Here is a 20,742-nt window from a genome sequence, read left to right on the forward strand (position 1 = left end):
TGTGATTCTGACTCACTGAGCCCACCATTGGCAGAAGAACAGCCCTGGGAACTTACCTGGAGTTGGCACAAACAAATCTCACTGGGCGTTACTGGCACAAGAGCTATCCTTTCCTCCTGCTATCCAGGGACAGGCGGGACTTGTGGTGTGTTTTTAGCCTACCCTTGAGGCATAGATTCTGTAGTTCAAGAGCATTGAGAGCCCCAATCACCTGATGGGAGGCCCTAACTCTTTAGGGGTTCTATTTAATAGATGATGCTCTCTCTGTGTCTGGGCTCCTGTCTCAGGAGGCTGAAGAGTGAGGCTCATAGATCTACCTGTTGTAAACAGCCCCGGGCCTGCAGCCCCAACCAACATACCGCTCTTCGTTTCTTTGTCAGCCACTAAGAGGCCTAGTCTGATCATTGCTGTCATTTGGGGGGAAATGACACCACAAGTATTGAAGGAGTCTAAGGACGAGGTGAGTCTGACCCATCCTCCCAATTACTTTGTACGTTTTGACTCTTTAACCAATACCTCCTTTCTCTTAGGCTGATAAAGCTCGGAGCATGGGTGCGTACGTTTACTGTGTCGGTCTAAACAACTACGATAGACAAAAGGTAACTTGGCCCAGGTAAGCAGGGGCCCTCTGAAGCCTACTTAGTGAAAATTCTCTGGTACAGACCAGACCTCCCAGGGGATGGTCCATACCTATCCCAGGGGATACAAACAACAGGTTCCACTGCAGAAACGGACTTAATGGTTGGGTAAGCTGCCCTCTGACCTTAACACTTCGTAGTCATCACCCCCTGAGGGCAAGTAGCTGTGTGTCACATCTAGGGACCCCATGTCCTTTGTCTTCTGGCTTGGGTTTCAAGATACCCTCTCTTTTGTAGCTGAATGAGATTACAGACAACGACGAAAATGTGTTCGTTGTGGACCATTCTGATGATTTCCATGAGCTAGTAGACACGGTGAGCAGGCTGAACACAAGCAGTGTGCATGACAGCATCTCCCCAGGCCCCCCAAGTCCTCCCTGCCTATGCATTCTTCCCTTTCTCCATCAGATTGGCACAATGACCTGCCTTGAACTCAGAGAAGTAGAGTTTCCATGCGCAGGAGGTGAGAGTTGAGGAGCAGCTGCTTGCTATATGTGGTACTGATATACGTGTTAGTGTGGGTATGGGTGGAGGTGGTGGAAGTGGTCTGTGTGGCATATGGTTGAGCGACGGTGTGTATTTGTTTCCTATGTCCCTACTTGTGGTGTGAGAATGTGTATGGGGTGGAGGTGGGGATATGTGATGTATACTTTTGGGCAACTTGTCTACATGGCATGTGTGCCTTATGTAGAACATTGTGGTCTACATTTGGTGTTTGTGTTATATGCATGTGTACACATACATCATGTGTGCTTTGTTTGTGGGATGTGTGCTGTGTTATTCTACATACATAAGCTCTATGAGGTGCCCATGTCGTATGTGGCATGTGTGGGTTTTGCGTAATTTGTGTGTGGTATGTGTGGTGGGTGTATATAGTAAGTTTTGGGGGCATGTGGTAGATGTTGTATGTATGCTTGTGGTGTGTTTGATATTTACCGTTAAGAAGTATGATATGTGATGTGTTTCTAAACAGTGTTGAAGCAACTACACATAGGGACCCCCTGTGTCCTTTGTCTTCTGGCTAGGGATTCAAGATACCCTCTCTTTTGTTCATAGGATACCCAGCACATGTGTCTTGTGTACTTATATGAACTGAGTGTGTGGTGGGTTTGTGGTTTAAAGGGGGCAAGCAAATGTGTTATCTCTATGACTGGTTATAATGCAATGTATGTTTGTCAAGGGGCATGGTCAGTGGTAGCAATGTGAGTGTGCATGCAATTGTCATCTTTTCTGTCTCAGAACAAATATTTTAGTTGTAAAATAGGAAGAGCACAGTCAGAAAGCCACCTCATGCTAAACACCCATATCCACAGCCCTTGGTGTTACAGTTATTTTAGGTGTTATACTATTTCTAGTTCTGTAATATTTACAGAAGTAGATCTTGGGGGTGAGACTCAAGTTCTGTCATACACTGCGTACATACAGTTTAAAGGTGACATCAGACATTATTTCTGGTGCAACTACATTTCAACTATAACTCACCATGAGGTTAAATGTAAATTTTAAGAGTATTTCCACTTGTGGAGACCTGTTGAGCCTCAAAAAAAAGTTTTAAAGTTTTCGATTATGAAGCATCTCTGATTCAGATGAAGGATGTTTAAACTCTATGCCAAGACCAATTTGGCTCCTCCAAGAAACTTCAAGTGCAGCCAAGAGTGGACATGTAAGATTTCCACATCCATATAACATGGACAGCAGCCATGTGACCATATCAATTGATGAAAACAAGAAATCAGGCCCAAGTGGACGTCCGCTGTGCTACAGGGAATAGGGGGGACACCTGCATGTTTGACCAAAATATCCACAAAGACAGCCACACTCATAGAAGCTGACAAATGTACCCTCTATCCAGCCTAGGGCTCCCCTATCTGTGTGCCAAGAACATGCCTGTGTAGTCTCAGAAGGCCAGCTGTTTTTGTCAGGTGCTTTATGCACACAGGCTTAGTCTTCATGTGGACAGCATGTACTTATACTGATAAAAAGGGAGAGAGGAAACCCCAAGTCTCCTCCTGAGGGGGCAGCTTAGCTGATGGGCTTCCTCCAGTCCAGACAGGTAGGCCCTGACTTTTGTGTTCTAAGGGATCCATGGTTCCAGGTTTGAGAAGACAGGACTAAGCTCGATACCCATAGTGCCCAGGCTGGGGTAAAGGACCACATGTGGGGGAGACCGAAGTGTTTTTTTCCTTCAAAGAATGGGAACACTGTGCCAGGATTGCTGGGAGACATGAAACAGTAGCTAGTGTGGTGACAGATGAGAATCTAGACTCCAGGTTCTAGAACCTGATAGACGCCAAGGACATTTGAGTCCTTGGCTCTGGATGCCACTAATCTTCCCCCTACTGTAGAAGAGTGGGGAGTTTGCTGACTGAGCAGGGAAGGAGGAGGGGAGCCTTCTCCTACAAGGGCTCTCCTGCTTCTGGGTAAAGAAGCCCAGCCTTGCAGCCCCAACCAATTGCTGCATGCCTCTCTATCCCTAAACACACAGGGCTTGGTGTCTGGGTGGCTGTGACAAACTCCCAGTGAAAATACAAGTTGTCATTCTTCTCGTTGCAGCTGAGTCACGGTGACAGGTGCCTCCAGACACCAGCTCAGCCACTGACCTAATAAACTACTGGTTATCTTGTGCAAAGCTGGTACATTCAGGGTACTTGTCACTTGGAGGGAAATCCCAAGACCTCTATCCCAAATGAATCTGTGTGGACTGTTTCCTAAAGCTGTTTCTGGGTCAACCTGTGTGCCACAGAGACTCAGGAGGGTCAGCTCCATGGAGCATCTGAAGTGCATGGGGCCTGGGAATGAGCCAGGACTATCCCATGGCATCTGTCCAGATAAATGATAGAGAATCTTGCCTGCCTCCTGTGGGAATAGCTGCCAAGAGACCCTCTCTGTGTCCTTTGTGTAGTGGCCTAAAAGCCAGGGAGCAGACCCTCTGCTTTTAGAACGAACTTGCTTATGAGATGTAGTCTTCAATAGGTAAGGAAGACGGAGTAGTTAAGAACAGATATGTTGGTTTCTGGCTTTGCAGCTGAAACAAGATGTCTCCTATGAGAGAAACTCTTAGTGGGGTCAGGAGCCTCCTCTGCACTTCCTGTTTTTGCCTTATTTCTAGGGTCTCCCAACTGGAACCATGGGAGTTTAGGATTGGTCTCTGTGTGCTTGGTGGGTTCTGCAGGCTTATTAAATCAAGACTGGTGGAGAAAGGTGATCAACACATACAAAGCTCCACTAAGATACATTGGCATAGACCATGGGTGACACAGAAGGAATTGGGCTGTAGAACCCACAGATGTTGGCCCAGACATAGCTATTGCCTCTCACGGGGCCTTGGAAATCCTATCTGGGGCCACTATAAACTATGCAACCAGGGCCATACCACCTCTAACTCATGTTTTCCTTGCAGAACATCACCCAGTGCTCTTAAGAGGATACGGCTTTCACAATGCAAAGAATCTCAACGAAGTTATTTGCAGGTTCAAGTTCAATGACTCCAGCATCATCGGTAAGCAAACCCTCTCAGTGCCTCAGAGATGCATATCTTCCACAGAAATCCTTCCTCTCGACCAGGCAAGCTTCCCACCCTTGCTAACCCATTCCCAGTGGGGTGGGACATGCGGGAAAGCTGGACTCCTTGCCAGCAGAGATTCCACTCAGCCCTCGCCTCCAGACCAAGCTTGGGAGGCCAGATGAGAATGTCATAATTATTGTGCCCTTCTCAGGTTCCCACAGAAATAGTCATCAACAACCTCTCTGCTAGATTCCCTAGCTTAGTAGGTGGCATCCATACCATCTCGCTGGTCATTTATCCCGATGTCATCCTTGATATCTCTTAATCCAACCTCCAAACCCATCAGCAAGCTCTGTGGCCTCTAGGTCCAGTATCTGTGCGGCTCCAAAAAGAGTCAGAAGACTTGAAACAAAGCAAGACCTCTTCCCACAGCTCAGTCCGCCCACCCTCGCTTGTCCCTTCCTCCTCAGCAACCTTGTCAGGTCAACTGAAACTCATTTCATTCTCTGGCCTCTCCTCTTTGGTCTCACTTTAAACATCAGCTCAGAGAAGATGGCCGTGGTCCACAAGTATGCAAGAGTGCCAAGAATTGCGTATGACTTTGAAGCACCAACCATCTTCTTTCAGTCATTTCCGAAGCGCTAAGATGTCAGCTCTGATTGTCATGCATAGTTTGAGGTGACATGGGTACATGAGCAAGACAATTGACGTTCCTCTTGTGCCACTTTCTTTAGATAAAAATCCAACCGTTAAGAACGCCACTGTCGTGTATTGTCCTGCACCAAAGATAGAGCAACCTGAACAGTAAGTGCCCATACTTCTTGGCCCTATAAATCCAGAGACAATGTAGTCCTCATGCTATACAGCATTTGGTTCCCCTCTGTTGTAGAGCATCTGTTTGTCTGCAGGTGAGGTCAGGACACTCTACCTCCTGGCCTTGTTGCTGATCCCCATGGGATTGGTCAGTGCCAAGGCTCTGCTCAGAGCTGGGAGCAAAGGATGATAAGAGCACTGTCAGTACCTGGTGTTCCAAAGTTAAGACAACAAACCTTATAAGTCCAGAGGGTTGTACAGGGCATGAAGCAACACTGCCTTGTTTATAGCCTACTGCTATAATGATATCAAAGGCCATGTCCTGAACCATCCACTTTGCCATCATTGCGCAAGTTGATTCTTTGTGCTTGGCCAATAATCTCTCATGGCTCACCTGTCCCCTCTGAGAGGCCCAAGTGCTAGAAGTTCAGAATTGTCACCATGAAGAAAGCCCCCATGCAGGCGCTGATCTCTAGGTTGCCTCTCGAGGTCTGCCTTTTTGTGCATTAGAATCATCCTAGTTGAAGTTAGCCTGAACAACGGTCAAGACTTCCTCGCTCACAGCATCCGGGTGAATACTTCTAACTGTGTAAGTATCCCAGTGGGTTCCATAGCCCTGGGTAGGTAGAGGCCCTGGGAGGATACGGATTCTCCTGGAAAGTCAAAGATGAGGAGGGGGCTAGGCGAGACCCATGAGTAGCTCATGCTACACAGGCACTTTGGGCGGTCCATCCTAGTTTCTAGAAGGACAGGGATAAGGGGGTGGGCAGGTGCCAGCCCTCACAGCAGCTGCCACTATCACTGCCAACCCTCCAAGTGGCCTGCGTTTTCTGCCAAGGTGTTTGACTCACACCAGTGAGTCCTTGCTCTAAGCAAGACTGTGACCCTTTGAGGAAGGGCCACATAGGCTGAGACAAGTTCCACACTGTAGAGGTGGTGGAGAGGGGATAAGAAAGTGTCCTATATCTTGGGGGCAAGCATCAGCCTGGCCTTCTCTCGGAAATCTGATCACCTGTTGTCCATCAGATTGTCAGCTGAGACCGCAGTGACAGCTGAGGTCCAAAGAGTGCCAAGGAGCCTGGGCTATCCTCACCCGGATTCTGGCCTTGGAGCCACATTAAAGCTAGGGTGTCTGCTAAGGATGGTGATCTTCCTTCCCACAGGTACCTCCGCCAGTGACCACTACTCCTGCCCCAGAGACCTCTACAGTTCTGACAACTTCACCAACAAACCCTATCCCCAAACCAAATATTCCAGGCTCCCCTACTATACTCCCCCCTCCTCCTGCTCCTCCCCGTCCTCCTCCACCTGCTCCTCCCCCACCTCCTCCACCTCCTCCTCGGCCACCTCCACCTCTACCTCCACCTCCGCCTCTGCCTCCAACTTCACTTGTGCCTCCACCTCCAGCTGAGCCAAGCAAGGAAGTTTTGCTCAGCACCCTGGTACTGCTCCTGATGCTGATCCCTGTGGTGCTGTGGTGGCTCTGGTGGCTGTGCTGCAGACCGGTGAGTGAGTGCTCTCTGCCCACCCAAGGACATGAATCTGGGACAGCACCATGACATTCACAGCCTGCTGAGGCAGATGCTGAGAATTCTCCAGGGGCTTCCTTGGGGTGGGGTGGAGCTCTCCAGCACGGTAGCAGGATGTGTTCCCCAGGGACGATTATCTGTCCTTTCCTACAGGTGAGGGTCATGTGTTGTGACACAGTTACAACAGAACTGTGGTAGTCACCCTCCTGTACTGCAACAAAAACGCATGAAATAATCAACTTTGAGAGAAGAGAGCTCGATTTCCCCCACTCACAGATTTTGGAGGTTTTGGTTCATAGTGTCTCAGCCTTTTGAGCCTGTGGGAAAGCAGTACATATTGTGATGAGATTGTGGGGCAAGGAAGTCCACACCTCATCTCCAGTTCTGAAAGAGGAAGGCATACTGCCAAGGATTAACTTCCACCGTAGGCTGCAACACCTCCATATAGTACCATAGGCTAGGATCAAGACTTGAACTCACAGGGCATCTTGGGAACAGTTTCCAAACCACAACAGTACATCTCATGCCTGTCTGTTTCACCCCCTAGCCTGTCAAGACACTGCCAGCACCTGAACCACAACCAACAGTGAGTCATTCTTAGGATCCTGATAAGGTCACATGTCAGAAACGTGATGACCAACAAAGTATGTCGTCGTTCAGCCTGAACCCAGGGCCTCCTCCTACTACCACGAAGTGAGGGGTCTGCAAAGGCTGGGGGACTGTCGATATCACCAGATAATGAACATTCCCAGAACCTTCTGATCTAGACCTTGGTCAAACAATCGGTCTAGCAGCTGCTCTTACTGCTTCAAAGGCTTTCGGGAGACTCCTATGAACTCTGACTGATACCGAGGCTGCAGCCAGGCTGCTGAGAGCAGAGTCTTCTGAAATGAGCCCCGATTCTCATCTCCAGGATAGGGATCTTCTGGCTCCTATGAATGTCTTCATCTCTGTCTCCTGGCAGGGTAGAGGGTTGGCTGGGATCAGCCTAGGGACCTAAGGGATAAGAAGGGTAAGAGTCCCAGATGGCCCTGGACTGTGAGGGATGTCCCCAGGGAAACATAGGGACAAGGTGGATCAGCATCTGCAGCTCCCGTCAGATAAGGACCAGAAGTTGTAGAGAGGTTGGGGCAGGTGGAGCCTGGGTTTGGCCTCGGATAGGAGCAGCCTCCCTGCCTTGGTTGGACTGTGCTGGTTGCAGAGTGGCCTGGGTGAGGACACCTATGCAGAAGCCAGAGACAGATGGAAGGGACAGTCACCTGTCTGTGCTGGCCCGCTGGACAGCAACCAGGCCAGACTTCTGCCAGCAAGGCTGACACAGGAGAGCCAAGGGCTCAGAAGGAGGTTGTTAGTACTTTGTGAAGTTCCGTATCTGAAAACTGGGAGGGGGCTCTCTCCTTCCTGTGGAAAACCTCCCCATGGTATGTGATGCATCCTTCCTTTTACCTCCAAACCAAAAGGCCCCACAGTGACAGCTGTTGTGCAGAGCACACAGTGCCCCTTTTCCAGAAGTGGCAGACAAAACTCAAGACAGGTTTTCTTCCCTCTACCAGCCCGAAAAGAAAGAAAAGGGCCCTCCTCCAGTGCCTCCTCCAGTGCCTCCCCCAGCCCCACCACCAGCAGTGACCACTGCGCCCCCCATTGTGATCATCTGCTGCTGTACCTGCTATGATGTGTGTGTGAGAAGAGGTGAAGAGGTAAGAGAACCCTGAGAGGGCTGGGATCCAAGCTGGGTTCAGGGGCCCAAGCACGCCTAGGTCTGACAGCAGAGGTCTGGGTGTAGAAGAGAATATGACCTCTTGGGACAGGTCTGGATTGATATGTTCACAAGGTAACATCCAATGCCTGTGGAATAGATACACAGGCCTCCCCCACACTACCTGAACCCTCCAAATAATTGAGTCTCCCTTTGGCACTACGTAAGTGTTAAGGCAGTAGCCACTGAGTGCTCTAACTGGCCAATCCCTGGTCCTCAGAGCCATTGTTCCAGACAATGTCTTTGGGCAATGTTCAGCCATGTTTAACAGTGTCTCAGACATTACCCTTAGAATGTGGGTAAGTCAAGGCACACCAAACAACAACGAGGCTCATGCAGCCAGAGATGATAAAAAACAGAAAGGACCAGCCCTGCAAAACCTCTACCCACAGTGAAAATTGGTTTTAAAAAAAAAAGCCAGTGGTCCTACACTCCAGACATCTTCATACACAAGGAGGGAAAGAACTGGCCAGCACAATTCCGCTCCCTGCTGAGATGGGCCAGCTGGAAAGAGTGAGAAGGGAGCTGACACAGCGACCCTACAAAGGCATCGCAAACTCCTTGTGTGCAGTCAAGCCCTGGAAAGCTGTCTGAGGTCCCCTTCTCTTCCCAGAAGATCTAAGTCCATCTTGGGGAGGGGGGAACCAGTGGAGCAGCAATCCTAGGTCCTGGACAGAGAGGACCCATGAGGTCAGCACTTAGGAAGAAAGATCTCCAGTCTCCACCAGGCTTTGTCCTCTCCCCCAGTGTTCACTCTCTGCAGGGAACCTCTCATCCCATTTGAGACCCTTGGATTCCCCATAGTTGTCCAGGCCAGCCAAGAGCCTGCCTTGTCTTTCCCATGCTCGTGGGTGGCCCAGAGAAGGGGGATGCCTTTGACAGTTACATGGCCTAGCCTGAAGGGCCTGGTCCCACCCACTCACGGCCTTTGGCGTCTAGCTGTAGAAGCTAGGCCATAGGATGCCCACCATAAGAGCCATGGATGTTCAGGTCTCTCTGCCATCCTCTTCTCTCTGCCCTTCATAAACTGAGAAAAGCCCAAGACATGAGACCTGGCATTAGGGGGCCTCCCAGATGGCTTTTGGATGTGGTCCTTATGAAAACCATGGTTGATCACTGGCTGGCAGGCGTGATTCATGGTGCTGAGCTGCCATCGCTGAGACGCTTGCCAGATAATAGAAGACCCCAGCTATGGCTTAACCTTGTACTCAACCCCAGTTCCTGTCCCGGAGTACTTATAGCCTGTCCTGAGATTTTGCATTTGGAAGTCTGAAGTAGAAATCACTTTGGTTTCTAGAACCGAAGTCTAAGTCCCCTCTGCCCCTCCTTTTTTTTTTTTTTTTTTTTTTTTTGGATATGTAGCTCATCCTCTTCCTGCAAAGTGAGCAGGACAGAGCTATGCAGCCTGTATCCTCACAGGGGAACTCTTGACATCATCTCCTTGTGCTCCTCCCATGTAGCGCCTTGGGTGGCATAGGGTCGCCTCACCCAGTCTCCAACATATCTTTTTTAGCCCCAAGTCCTTAACTGAGCTACAGAGTCCCTTTGGCCAGGTAAGGAGCAAGAGCCACTGGTTCCAAGAATCCACATCAGACAGACTTCAGCTTCTAGCATGAGAGTGGAGCCTGGAGACAGCTCCAAGGGAAGAGAAGACCCTCCATCCAGGCCCACCCTATGGTGATGCTGGTGCTGACCCCAACCCCTCGAGCAGGCACTGCAGGCTCCTGAGCTAGTTCCAACCACACTTTGGTGCCCTCGTCTTTGTTCTCTCCCTTCAGGGGCCGTACGTCAACCTTGATCTCCTGAAGGACCTCTGTTCTCAGGTTCCCTGCACCTCTAAGACTGACTTCTTCCCACCTGAGGAATACCTGTGCCTGGCCTCCTGTTCCCAGTGCCACCATCCTCCACATAGTTGTCCCAGGCCATTTCCTTTGCTCTCTCCCCCTGCCCAGGTGTCCCCCCAATCCCCCTTGTCACTGCCTCCCATGCAGCAGACCTCTCAGATACCACAGAGCCAAGATTGAGGGCTCTTTCTTTGCTGCTAATTTGGACCCATGTATCTGTTCTTGGATTTTAATTTTAAAGAGTTGGAATAATTTTTATTAGGAGGTTTGTCATCCAAAGGAAACCCTCAGATGTGTTTCTGGGGCACCAGGAAGGACAGAACTTCTTGGTGTCATGGGGCTAGGCATAGATGAGTTCTACAGCTTTGTCACCAGATCCGTGACACACCACAGGCTCTTAAGCTCTACATGAAGAACAATCCCAGATTCATCCTGAGAGTAAACTTGACAGCTGTGGAAGTATGCCTGGAGCTACAGGTGTGTACCACTGCATCTAGCTTTTTAGATTGGCAATGGGGATCCCATACTGATGTCCTTGTACTTGCATGCCAAATATTTAACCTACCTGAGCCACTTTCTAGCCCAGTGGTTCTCAGCCTGTAGGGCATGGCCCCTTTGGGGGTCACATATCAGATATCCGGCATATCCGACATCTACATTATGATTCATAAAAGTAGCAAAATTACAATTATAAAGTAGCAGCAAAATAATTTTATGGTTGGGGTTCACCATAACATGAGGAAGTGTCACACGTTAGGAAGGTAGAGAACTACCCTGTTCTAGCCCCTTGCTTAACCTTTTGCTTTGTTCTCTATATGGGTTTTGTTTTGCAAATCAATTTCAAGTCATGTATATACAGAGATTTTTTTTTTAACAAAGGCCAGAGTGTTCCTACTCCACTGTCAGACAGGAAGAAGTGTATTGTATAAAGGCATATGAAACCTGACTGACAGGGCAGGTCCCCATATGTAATCCTATGGGGCAGGGTCCAGAGAGAAAGAACACAGACATCCCTAGAGTGTCTTTACCCTGAGCACATCACCCAAGATGACATATAGATGTGTCCAGAACAGCCACATGCAAGCTTATAAAAGGTTATCATGACACCAGATCTCTGGAAACCCAGAAAATAAATATTTATGATACTTATGATGCCAAGACAAATGTAGGCGTGCAAGAGAAATTTCATCTATTCCCTAGAAGCAGTGTGTATTATGGCTCTCTCCACCTGGTTTGGTGACTAAGACTCAGTCCACACTTCTCTGAAGTCTGCCCTGGGCTGTCCACGTGAATATCATATGTAGTCTGCCTTTCTCTAATCTGGGACCCCACCTACCATCATGTGCTCACCCAGCTTGCTAATTCACTGACCATGAAAGGCTGGCTCATGAGCACAGGAACAGCCTTTGTACTCCAGCTGCCATGGCTTAGAGTTGCAGCCCTGCCTGGAGAAGAGGACTGCTTAGGACTCTGGGAGAAAGTTCCCTCCACTCGGGCCATCCACAGGAACCCTCACAGACTCTCTGCTAGAGATGCCATGGGGAAAGAGTAACCTCATCAAGTCCCTCTTGTTGCTCTCACTCCCTGGTGAAAAGAAAGATGGGGTATGACTCTCACTCACCTGACTTGCAAGGAGAGTGTGTTTTGTTCCACTATCCATTGAGCCTCAACCCCCGTGTCTTAGGGATAAGCAGGTTATGTTCAGACAAGTCTCACTTTGGAGCATCAACAAACCGCAATAGAGTTGATTCTTAGCCTAGACCAGGATGATAGAGAGACCTCATGACTGAATGTCATCCAAATCATATGATGATACATCCTTAGAAGAATCAAACTGAACCAGGATGGGCAAAGTAATGAGTGGCCCAGACATGTTACATGAACATGTTACATTTCCAGATGTTTGGAAAGATCTGTGGCTGGTGTGTGGTTCTTACCCTAGCACCCAGCACACATCCTAGGTGAGATCAGAGCCCCCTCCATCAGGGATGGAGTCATTTATGGATGAAAATGAAGCTCAGAAAGTCAGAAATCACACATGCAGAAAAGCATATGACTGAGGGGATAATTGAGAGGGATTCCCCCACCCCACACCTTCTGGGTTCTACATAGGAGATATACTCCCAGTGACAGCACAGGGCACAGCCCACAACCTCTGAACTTGGCCCAACCCAGCAGCCATTCCCCACTTGCAAGGGGAACTGTTCAGGCACCTGGACTGGAGCCTCTGCAACTCACACTTCCAAAAGTCTATAGTCTGTAGCCCCGTACCTAAAATGGTGCTAGACTGGGAGGCACTCGAGAGAGACCACCAAAACAGAGTCAAGCCAGGTCCCAAGTCTGCAGCCTACAGCTCCCGAGAACTCGTCTCCTGGGACGAGCTGGGCCAGCTGCCTCTAACTAAAGCCAGGCTTGGTGCCTGTGTAAGGGTGGGTACTTGTCTGGTTCATCGTTGCTGGAGGTTACCTCCTACCTGTCACTCACCACCTCCCCACCCCCTGCTCTCCAACCTCCATTCCACTCCACCCTAACTCCCACCCAATCTCCCAGGATGATCAAGCCACCATCTCCTCCCCTATGGCCGTTCTAGCCTCTGCTTTCCTGGTTCCTGCCTGCTCTACCCAAGATTCTTTGTAACCCCTCATTTCAAGATCCTCCAGGCTGGATTCAGCTCAGCAGCCACCAGAGCTGTGTCTTCTTGGGGCCTAAAAACTCTCCTGGGTATTTGCTAAGGTTTCCCATGGCCTCTCTGCCAGTCTGGGAGACCCCGCCCCATCACACTCCCCATTTGTAGAATGGCAACCTTGTCTCAGGTTAGGATAAATTCTGTAACACTGGAGAATCTGAAGGTGTCCAGGGACACAAATGCCTTGAGAGTAATAAAAGGGTGTGAAATGACAGTTAATTTGTGTGTAAGTTAGCTTTGTGATGCTATAACAAAACACTTGGTGCAGTTAGCTTTTTTAAAAGATGAGTTTATTTATTTAGAACATAATTGTTCTGCTATAAACAAGTAATGTACATAAAAGTATTACATAACTTACATAATTCTAGTGATTTGAATCACTTCTTTTTTTAAAAAAAATTGATTACTGGAACTAAATATAAAATTTTCAAACCATAATTAAGATTTTTTTCCTTTTATAACCCATTGCGTCTAATTAGAGCTGCAGGCATGTGCATGAGTATAAGGCCAGCCCCTCCCCCGCAGTGTGAACATCTCTCCTCATGAAAGCATGCCTCCCTAACAGGTCTCGGCTACCAATAGCACTCCATAGGAGAGGGGCTTCATCATTTGCTCAGTCCAAGGTTTGGCTCACAGTTCTGAAGACTCCTGTCAAAGATCAGGCGGTCCCACTTCTTTGGGACTTTGGAAAGATGGTACTTCAGGTCAACATCTGGTGTGGATGGTGTATGTAGGAGCTGGAAAACGAAATGGAATAGATGGAGGTCTCACCTTCCCACTGAAAGCTATGTCCCCAGGGATGAAAGATTTCCCACTAGGCCATGGTATCCTCCGCCTTTCATCTAACCCACAACAATCTGCATAGCATCTAAGAATATGTGCATTGTCTTTTGCTTTTCTTCAAAATTAAGTGAAAAAAAAAAAAAAAAACCAAGCCACACACTGTCTCTTATATTGCCATGTCTCACAGAAGCCTACATGGTGTAAATGAGCCAACACGACAAGATCAAGAGCCCGGGTAAAGACAGAACACATACACACAAGCTCTTCAGAGGGGGAAACATGCCTAGGTCATGTGACCTGATGGCCAGACCACTTAGGAGTGAATAAAAGGCAGATAAAGGCCACAGTTTAAGTTATCTATTCAACGGGAAAACCCATAAAATTATGACAATAACTGTCCTGAAAGATGGGGTGACTCTAATATTGTAAAGCCAGGATCTTAGATTTGATCAATTTCAATTCGTTACTTATTTGAGACTGTCACTATTTTAAAGACAATGACAAACAAAAGACGTCTGGAGACCCAGTGCTATCCCTTGTAGGTCTATTTTAAAATGAGCAAGCGGGAAGGTGATTCTTAATGATTTTTATGAGCACACAGGCATAAAAAGAAAAGTGATCATGGCATTCCTAAACGTGATTTTTCTGTCTGAGTGGCCTGGATTCCTTTTGAATGCGGTTGTGTGGCACTATCTCTCCACACCATGCCCCCCTCCCTCTGCCACTCCAGGCACTATGATGAAGGGTGAAGGCACTGGGAAGCCCACTCACAGTGTCCTCTCTGAAGCTGGACAACCTGGCGAAGCTCCGGCCAGAGAACACCATAAATGACACCATGCCTGGTGGCATGATGTCATAAAGGGCTCCGAGGTCTCAAGCTCCTCACTGCAGACACCATCTCCTCAAGCTCTGGGCCTCCGTGAAGGAAGTCCGTGCCCTCTGATACTGTGAAGAGGCCCAGGTGACAGGGAGAGACCACAGGTTAGGGTTTCATGACCATGCCAACTGAGCCACCCTGAAGTTCCTCAGCTCAGAGGCCACAGGGGACAGTGAAGATGCTTCCAGACTATTCCAGTCTTTCCTAGTACTGGGGTTTTCCCAGGTCCCCTTTCCGGGGTGGGGGGGCCTCCCCACTCCACCGTAACTGAGGAGCTGGCTCACTTAACCTGAGATCACAATAAAATGGTTGTGTTAAGTCATCAAGGTTGGGCAGCCCATCACATGACAGTGGATGGATGAACTGCTCACAGTGGGGAACCCTGACAACCTTTCTGACTTTCTGAAGTCAGACAATGCCTGCAGCTTTCAGAACCCACATTTAGCCCTCCACTTACCGCACACCTGCCCCTTAGTGCCTTGACCTCTTCACCCACAGTAACTGGTGAGCTCGGTCGCCTTTTCAGTTAACAAAATATATGGGTTCCTTGAGATGGTCCCCAAAGGATGCCCTGTGAGGGGCTCCGATGTGGAAAAGAGAGTCCTCATCTGAGACTCCTGCAAAGGTCCTGTGACTGTCTCTTGGCACTGTCAGCATGAAGGCGTTGAGCACAGGGGCAGGTCACAAAGTCACCATGTCAACCTTCCTGTCCCATCATAACCCTACAGTGTTTTGTCCCAAGGTAGGGGAAGAATTCCTCAGGTAGTTGGGGGAAGGACACCCCAGAGCAGCTGCCTCCCCGGTCCCTGTGCCCTGAGTATACCAGGTGGAGTGCTACCCCGTGGTAGGTTAGAGGCAGTGATTCTCACCCCTAAGTTCAGGCGGAGGTGGTGGAGAAAGATTCCATGTGACCTTCCACAGCATCCCAGGAGCTAGCAAAGTCCCAGGGACAGTCAACATGACGAGCCACACTCCCTCCATGCCTTGTTCGGCACTCTTTCTGCTCCTGCTCCTGTTGCTTCCTCCCACTTTTAAAGGTGGGAGCCTCCGATACCATGGTCCTGGCTGGAAATTATTCCATCGGCTGAGCAAGGGCTTCAGAAGTCCCCACCATCGCCAGACACAACAAATGAGGCAAAACGTGCCCCAGGGTCAACCGGGAGATGATTGTCAGGGTATTTTCGACCTCTACCTCATCCTGGACAAGTGAGTTGCCTTCCTGCACTGTCCCTCGACATCCCTTGGGCATCAGTGGTAGGTCATGCTCTGCAGACAGGCAAGTTCATTGTGATCAGACCTCAGGAAGTAGGCTTCCCTCAATGACTTACTTCCTGAACGCAGGGAGACCAACAGGCCTTCTGGATGGCTGTCCCCATTGCCTTGACTCTGATCTGGTCATCACGGCCCTCAGGACTACTGAGGAATTACCTTTTCATTCATGCAAACTACCTCTGCAGAGGTCACCAGGACACTGTGGGTACTATCCCAGCCTGGCTGTCCAGAGTAGCCTTAAGGCCATAAGGGTGCATCTTCTTTCTCCCGACTCAAGAAGAAGCCTACGAAGATGCTGGTTTCCCTCGGTGTGGTAGGCAAGCTGGACTGACCTTTAGACCTCTCTTAGCTGTCAAGGGAGAGAATGGGGACTGGACCTGAACCTCAGAAGGCCTTAGAGCTTCTGTCACTGTCCCATCTACGAATCCAAGTTCTTGGCTTACAGAAATTTATAGTGTGCTCTAAATTTCTATAAACTGGAAATCACATTCTCACTGATCTTTAGCCGTTTGACTTGTCTGTATTTTTCTCTTTTAATTTCATGTGTGTACGACATGTATTTTTTTTATCATTTCATTGCTAGTTACCTCCCACCCCTATTAGTCACCTTCTTAGTTAATCTCCCTTCCCACTTTCATGTCTGTTTCATAATGACCCAGTGAGTCCTTCTTGGGACTTCACAGTCCCGGTAGATGAAACTGTTTAGCTACCTTCTGTTCACTACTGGCACTGAGGAAAGTCATCTCCCCTGATGACCCACCATGGTCTGCAGCAGTAACAAGGGGGCAGGTTGCCAAAAATCCTGATAAAAGACTGGAATACGAGGAAGGCTGACACTACCCTTCCTGCCTGGCAAAGCTGTGTCACCCCTTGACATATATTTCCTTTGTCTTCAGATCAGGCAGTGTGGCAGACAACTGGATCCACATTTATTCATTTGCAGAGGGACTGGTGAAGAAATTCACAAAGTATGGCTTCTTCTGACTGTAGTCTCCTCTGGGCTTCAGGGAATATCCCTCTAATAGAGAGAGCATAGACCCAGGCTGGTGCACTAACAGAGTGGGGTGGGGGGACACCGTTTGGTAATGGACACCTAGTACAGGATGTTCAGGGCCAGAAGACTGGATTGGGGAGCTTGCTAGGGAAAGACGAAGGCAAAGGCAAAAACTCTCAGAGAAAAGTTTCAGGGTCTTAGAAAACACATGATATGAGCTGAGTCCTCACAGCTAGAAAGTGAACGGGGTCAGGTGTAAAATCACTGAGACCACACTTATCAGACACAACGTAAGAGAGGAATCTGTGGCTCACAGGTGTGGAGGGTTTCAGTCCATCCTTCACGGGCACGGCAAGAGAATCATGTGGCCAAGGCTCTTCATATCATCAACACTAAGAAGAAATCAAACAGTAGGGTCAGGGACCAGGCTACCACTATTAATGATCCATACTTGATGATCTTCTTCTAGCAGCTAGACACCATCTAAATATCCTACAGCCACGCAAAAGAGTGTCACCGGATGGAGAACAAATACTCAAAGCATGAGAGGGTGAGGGATGTTTCCAATTCAAACTCTAACAGTTAACTTCTGGAAACGGGTGATCCCTTAGACTAGGGAGTGGGAAGGGCTAGGAGAAGAGGTCATGGGTTAGTTGGGGACAAAGCCATAATAGACCTCATGCTAAGCCAAGGGGATCTGATTTCCTACTCTGAGCCATAGGGAGAGAGGGGAAGAGAGGTATGTATGTGAAAAACTTCTGAAGGGGAGAGAGAGAGAGAGAGAGAGAGAGAGAGAGAGAGAGAGAGAGGAGAGAGAAGAGAGAGAGGAGAGAGATCTTGAGTTGGAGGGTGAAGAAAGGTGGATGTGATGGTTTTAATATAAATATGCTTGGCCCTGGGAGTGGCACTATTAGAAGGTGTGACCTTGCTGGAGTAGATGTGTCACTGTGGGTGTAGGCTTGAGACGCTCACCTTAGCTGCCTGGAAGTCAGTCTTCCACTAGCAGCCTTCAGATGAAGATGTAGAACTTTCAGCTCCTCCTGCTCCGTGCCTGCCTAGATGCTGCCATGCTCCATTATCTTGATGATAATGGACTGAACCTCCAAACCTGTAAGCCAGCCCCAATTAAATGTTGTCCTTTATAAGACTTGCCTTGGTCATGGCATCTGTTCACAGCAATAAAACCCCCAACAAAGACAGTGACTACAGATGCAAAGAATTTGATATCAGGGTCCAGGGATGAGAATGTCCCTACTGGAGAGTGTGGGAGCCTCTTTGCCTATTCAGACGTTGAGTGTGTGTACATATGAAAGAGAAAAAGGATTGGTGTTGGGGGATAAAAGAGAGATGAAGCATGGGGTGGATCAGGGTTGTCTTGACACTCTCCTGTGGACCTATGCATCTCCATGGGTTTTAGAGTCCTTTGCCAATTTTACCTTAAGTTCTTACCTCTGAATGTCTTCTGGGAAAAGAGATGGGATGGGAGCAGGGACTTGGTGCTTGTCTGCTCCTGGGCATGATGATCTTGTGTGTTGGCTTCTCAGTGGTTATGCTTTGTCCCCAGCCCGAACCTTCGGATCTCCATCATTACTTACTCAACGGAGGCTGAAGTTATCCTGCCACTCACCTCAGACAGGTAGGAAGATATTGCTCTGAATGCTGAGGCTACCCTAGTGGCCAGGATGCAGGAGTCTTGAGGAAATGGAGGGCTTGTAGAGACCTCTGGGGTCTCCTCGCATTGCCCTTGTTAGGGGACTATGTACCTAAATTGACCTCCAGCTTTAGTTTACTAACACCCTTGAGATTGTACTTAAGCAGAATGGACCTGATGCTTCTAGAAGTTCTCCACTCATGAATCTTACCTACATCCTGTCTATGATAGCAGATGGGACCCAGTGAGCTACGTATGTTAGTACCTTTAGAAGCATGGCCTGGGTGTGGTCTGCTGTGCAGAAGTCATTCTCTGCTTAGAAAAGTGGAGCAGAGAAACAGCTGGGAAACCCTGAGGGATGTAGTGAAGGATGGGGAGGGCACATTGGGTCCCTGTGATCATAAGTATGGAAGCCTCACGATGGGTCATGAGTCAACTGTACTGAGTCGCCATACAGGAAGGTAGGGGAACAGGTAGCCACAAAGAGAGGTGGCCCAACTGTGCCCAGAATCCCAGAGATATGAAGCTGGGGGTTTCGACTTTGTGTACTCTTCCAGACTCCATCCAGAGTTAGAGAAATGGAGGAGGTATGGGACATTTAGGACTGGGGTGTCTGGGTGTGTGAAAAACCTCTGACCGCTATCCTAGAGAAAAAGCAGGATCGGGAGTGAGGGAGACCAGCCAGCCTCAGAGAGGAGACAAGAGTCTCTACGTTTATTGACGTAGCACCCCGGGGTCCGTCTGGGAGGTGGGGCAGGAAGAGACTGGCTCCCAAGGGTCCAGGCAAGGCCTGTTGTAGTGTACTCTTGTGGCTTGGTTTTTTTGGAAGACTTGATTAGATTCGCGTGGCAGAGAGAATTCCTGAGGGTGACTCTGGCAGGGAGTACAGAGTAGCAAGCAGGGTACAGGAGAGGCTGGGCAGGGCAAGGGGTTGTCCCCGGGCTGACGGGAGGAATTGAGTCTGGGCCGGGTAGAGGGTTGGGATAGACATTACAGAAAGATGGTTGGCTAGGCCAAGCAGAAGGGTAGATTCTAGGGCCAGATAGAGGAGTAGGTGCTGAGACGGGAGAAGGCTGGGGTAGGACAGAGATAAAGACCTGGCTTAGGTTGTACGTGGGGGAGAACTGCACTGGGCTGTGCTGGCAAACGGAGGAGGGCAGAACTGGAGTTGGAAATACCTGGTTTGACCCCCACTGGGCATGCTGAACATTATCATCTCATCTTCTAGTGGATCATACCTGGGCCAGGCATGGGGCTTTCAAAGCTCAACCCTGGCAAGTCTTCTCTGCTCCCCAACAGGAAGCCACCTTGTCTATTGTGGATCCCCTTGCTATGCCTACTTAGCCTTATCGATTATTCTGAGCCTCGTACCCACCTTTCTTGTCCTAGAATGGCCGCCAGGTCCCACCCTGCCTGCGTCAGTGCGTTCTGTCTGTTTTAGTAACACCTGACAAGCCATATTGCTTCTAGCCTAGGGAGCAACACAGATAGATGCCTTATGGATGGCCCTGAAGGTCTGACTCTCTGTGGAATCCACAGTTGGACTCATATTCTAAGAAGTCTGGCTGTTGCCTTTAGCAGACTAGAGGGAAGTCAAGCCAGAGCTCTGTGACAGTGGGGACAGGTACTGGTCAGTAGCTCAGCAGGCTCACATGACCCCTCCAGCCCTCCCCAGTGAATAACTGACTGCCCAGAAGGAAAGTGACTTTGGTATTACTTTGCCCATTTAGAATGTGTATACCACCTGGGAATCCCTAGTTCAAGTGTATATTCCTGGCTGTTCTCCAAGGAGTTAACAGTCAAGGTGTCTGTCCAAACCTCCAAGGCCTGGGTTCCCCATAATGTAAATGAGCTCAAAGAAAACCAAACCTTCCCCTGGGTCCCACCAGGGACAGAGAAAGGCCCAACTCAGAAGGGAAAGACAATGCCTCTTAGCTGCTGCCCTCTCTCACCCAGGTGAGACAAGGCCACAGGGTGACTTGGAGATATCTCGTTGCTGTCGATAGCTCCCGTGCCACCTTTCTTTTTTTTTTTCATTCTCTCTAGAAAAGAAATCAATAAGAGCCTTCTCGTGCTTAAGGACATAGAGCCTCAAGGACTCACACACATGCAGAAAGGACTTAGAAAGGTACAGACACCTACAGCTGGCTCAGTCTAGAGGACCTCTGGGGTCATTTCACTGTGTCACCGTTGGTTTCTTTTGTCATTTTGTTTTTTATATCTGTTTGTTTTCTTTTCTTTTCTTTTCTTTTTTTTTTTTTTTTTTTTGCCAGGCAAACGAACAGATCTGACTGTCCAGCTTGGGAGGTAAGCTGTCTGTACCTTCAGTGAGGCGGAACCCACAGAGCTGAGCTCCCTGCTGGGTCTGTGGGCAGATATTGGACCTCTTCAAGT

General features: G+C 49.0%; 2 protein-coding genes across 2 annotated transcripts in view; both read left to right on the top strand.

Annotated features, from left to right (window-relative positions):
- The first annotated feature begins 5,374 nt into the window (after positions 1–5,374).
- Positions 5,375–11,209, top strand: LOC110325984 (anthrax toxin receptor-like). Its single transcript, XM_021204151.1, has 5 exons — positions 5,375–5,545; positions 6,120–6,461; positions 7,033–7,071; positions 8,039–8,182; positions 10,020–11,209. The coding sequence occupies exons 2-5, from the start codon at positions 6,411–6,413 to the stop codon at positions 10,263–10,265; spliced, it is 480 nt and encodes a 159-aa protein (XP_021059810.1). The 5' UTR covers positions 5,375–5,545; positions 6,120–6,410; the 3' UTR covers positions 10,266–11,209.
- A 4,180-nt stretch (positions 11,210–15,389) lies between these two features.
- LOC110325364 (anthrax toxin receptor-like) overlaps positions 15,390–20,742 on the top strand; it is a 22,236-nt gene continuing 16,883 nt past the window's right edge. The window contains exons 1-4 of the mRNA XM_021203319.1: positions 15,390–15,637; positions 16,600–16,671; positions 18,262–18,333; positions 20,395–20,476. Coding sequence (XP_021058978.1) covers positions 15,390–15,637; positions 16,600–16,671; positions 18,262–18,333; positions 20,395–20,476 — 474 coding nt within the window. The remainder of the gene's footprint in view (positions 15,638–16,599; positions 16,672–18,261; positions 18,334–20,394; positions 20,477–20,742) is intronic.

Source organism: Mus pahari, chromosome 8, assembly GCF_900095145.1.
Source record: "Mus pahari chromosome 8, PAHARI_EIJ_v1.1, whole genome shotgun sequence".
Lineage (NCBI taxonomy): Eukaryota > Metazoa > Chordata > Mammalia > Rodentia > Muridae > Mus > Mus pahari.

Bases quoted from the DNA above. Each gene is read 5' to 3' on its own strand.
- LOC110325984 (XM_021204151.1), top strand. From the start codon at position 6,411: ATGCTGATCCCTGTGGTGCTGTGGTGGCTCTGGTGGCTGTGCTGCAGA. The intron at 7,072-8,038 runs GTGAGTCATTCT...TCCCTCTACCAG, and splicing joins CACCTGAACCACAACCAACA to CCCGAAAAGAAAGAAAAGGG. The intron at 8,183-10,019 runs GTAAGAGAACCC...CTCTCCCTTCAG, and splicing joins GTGTGAGAAGAGGTGAAGAG to GGGCCGTACGTCAACCTTGA.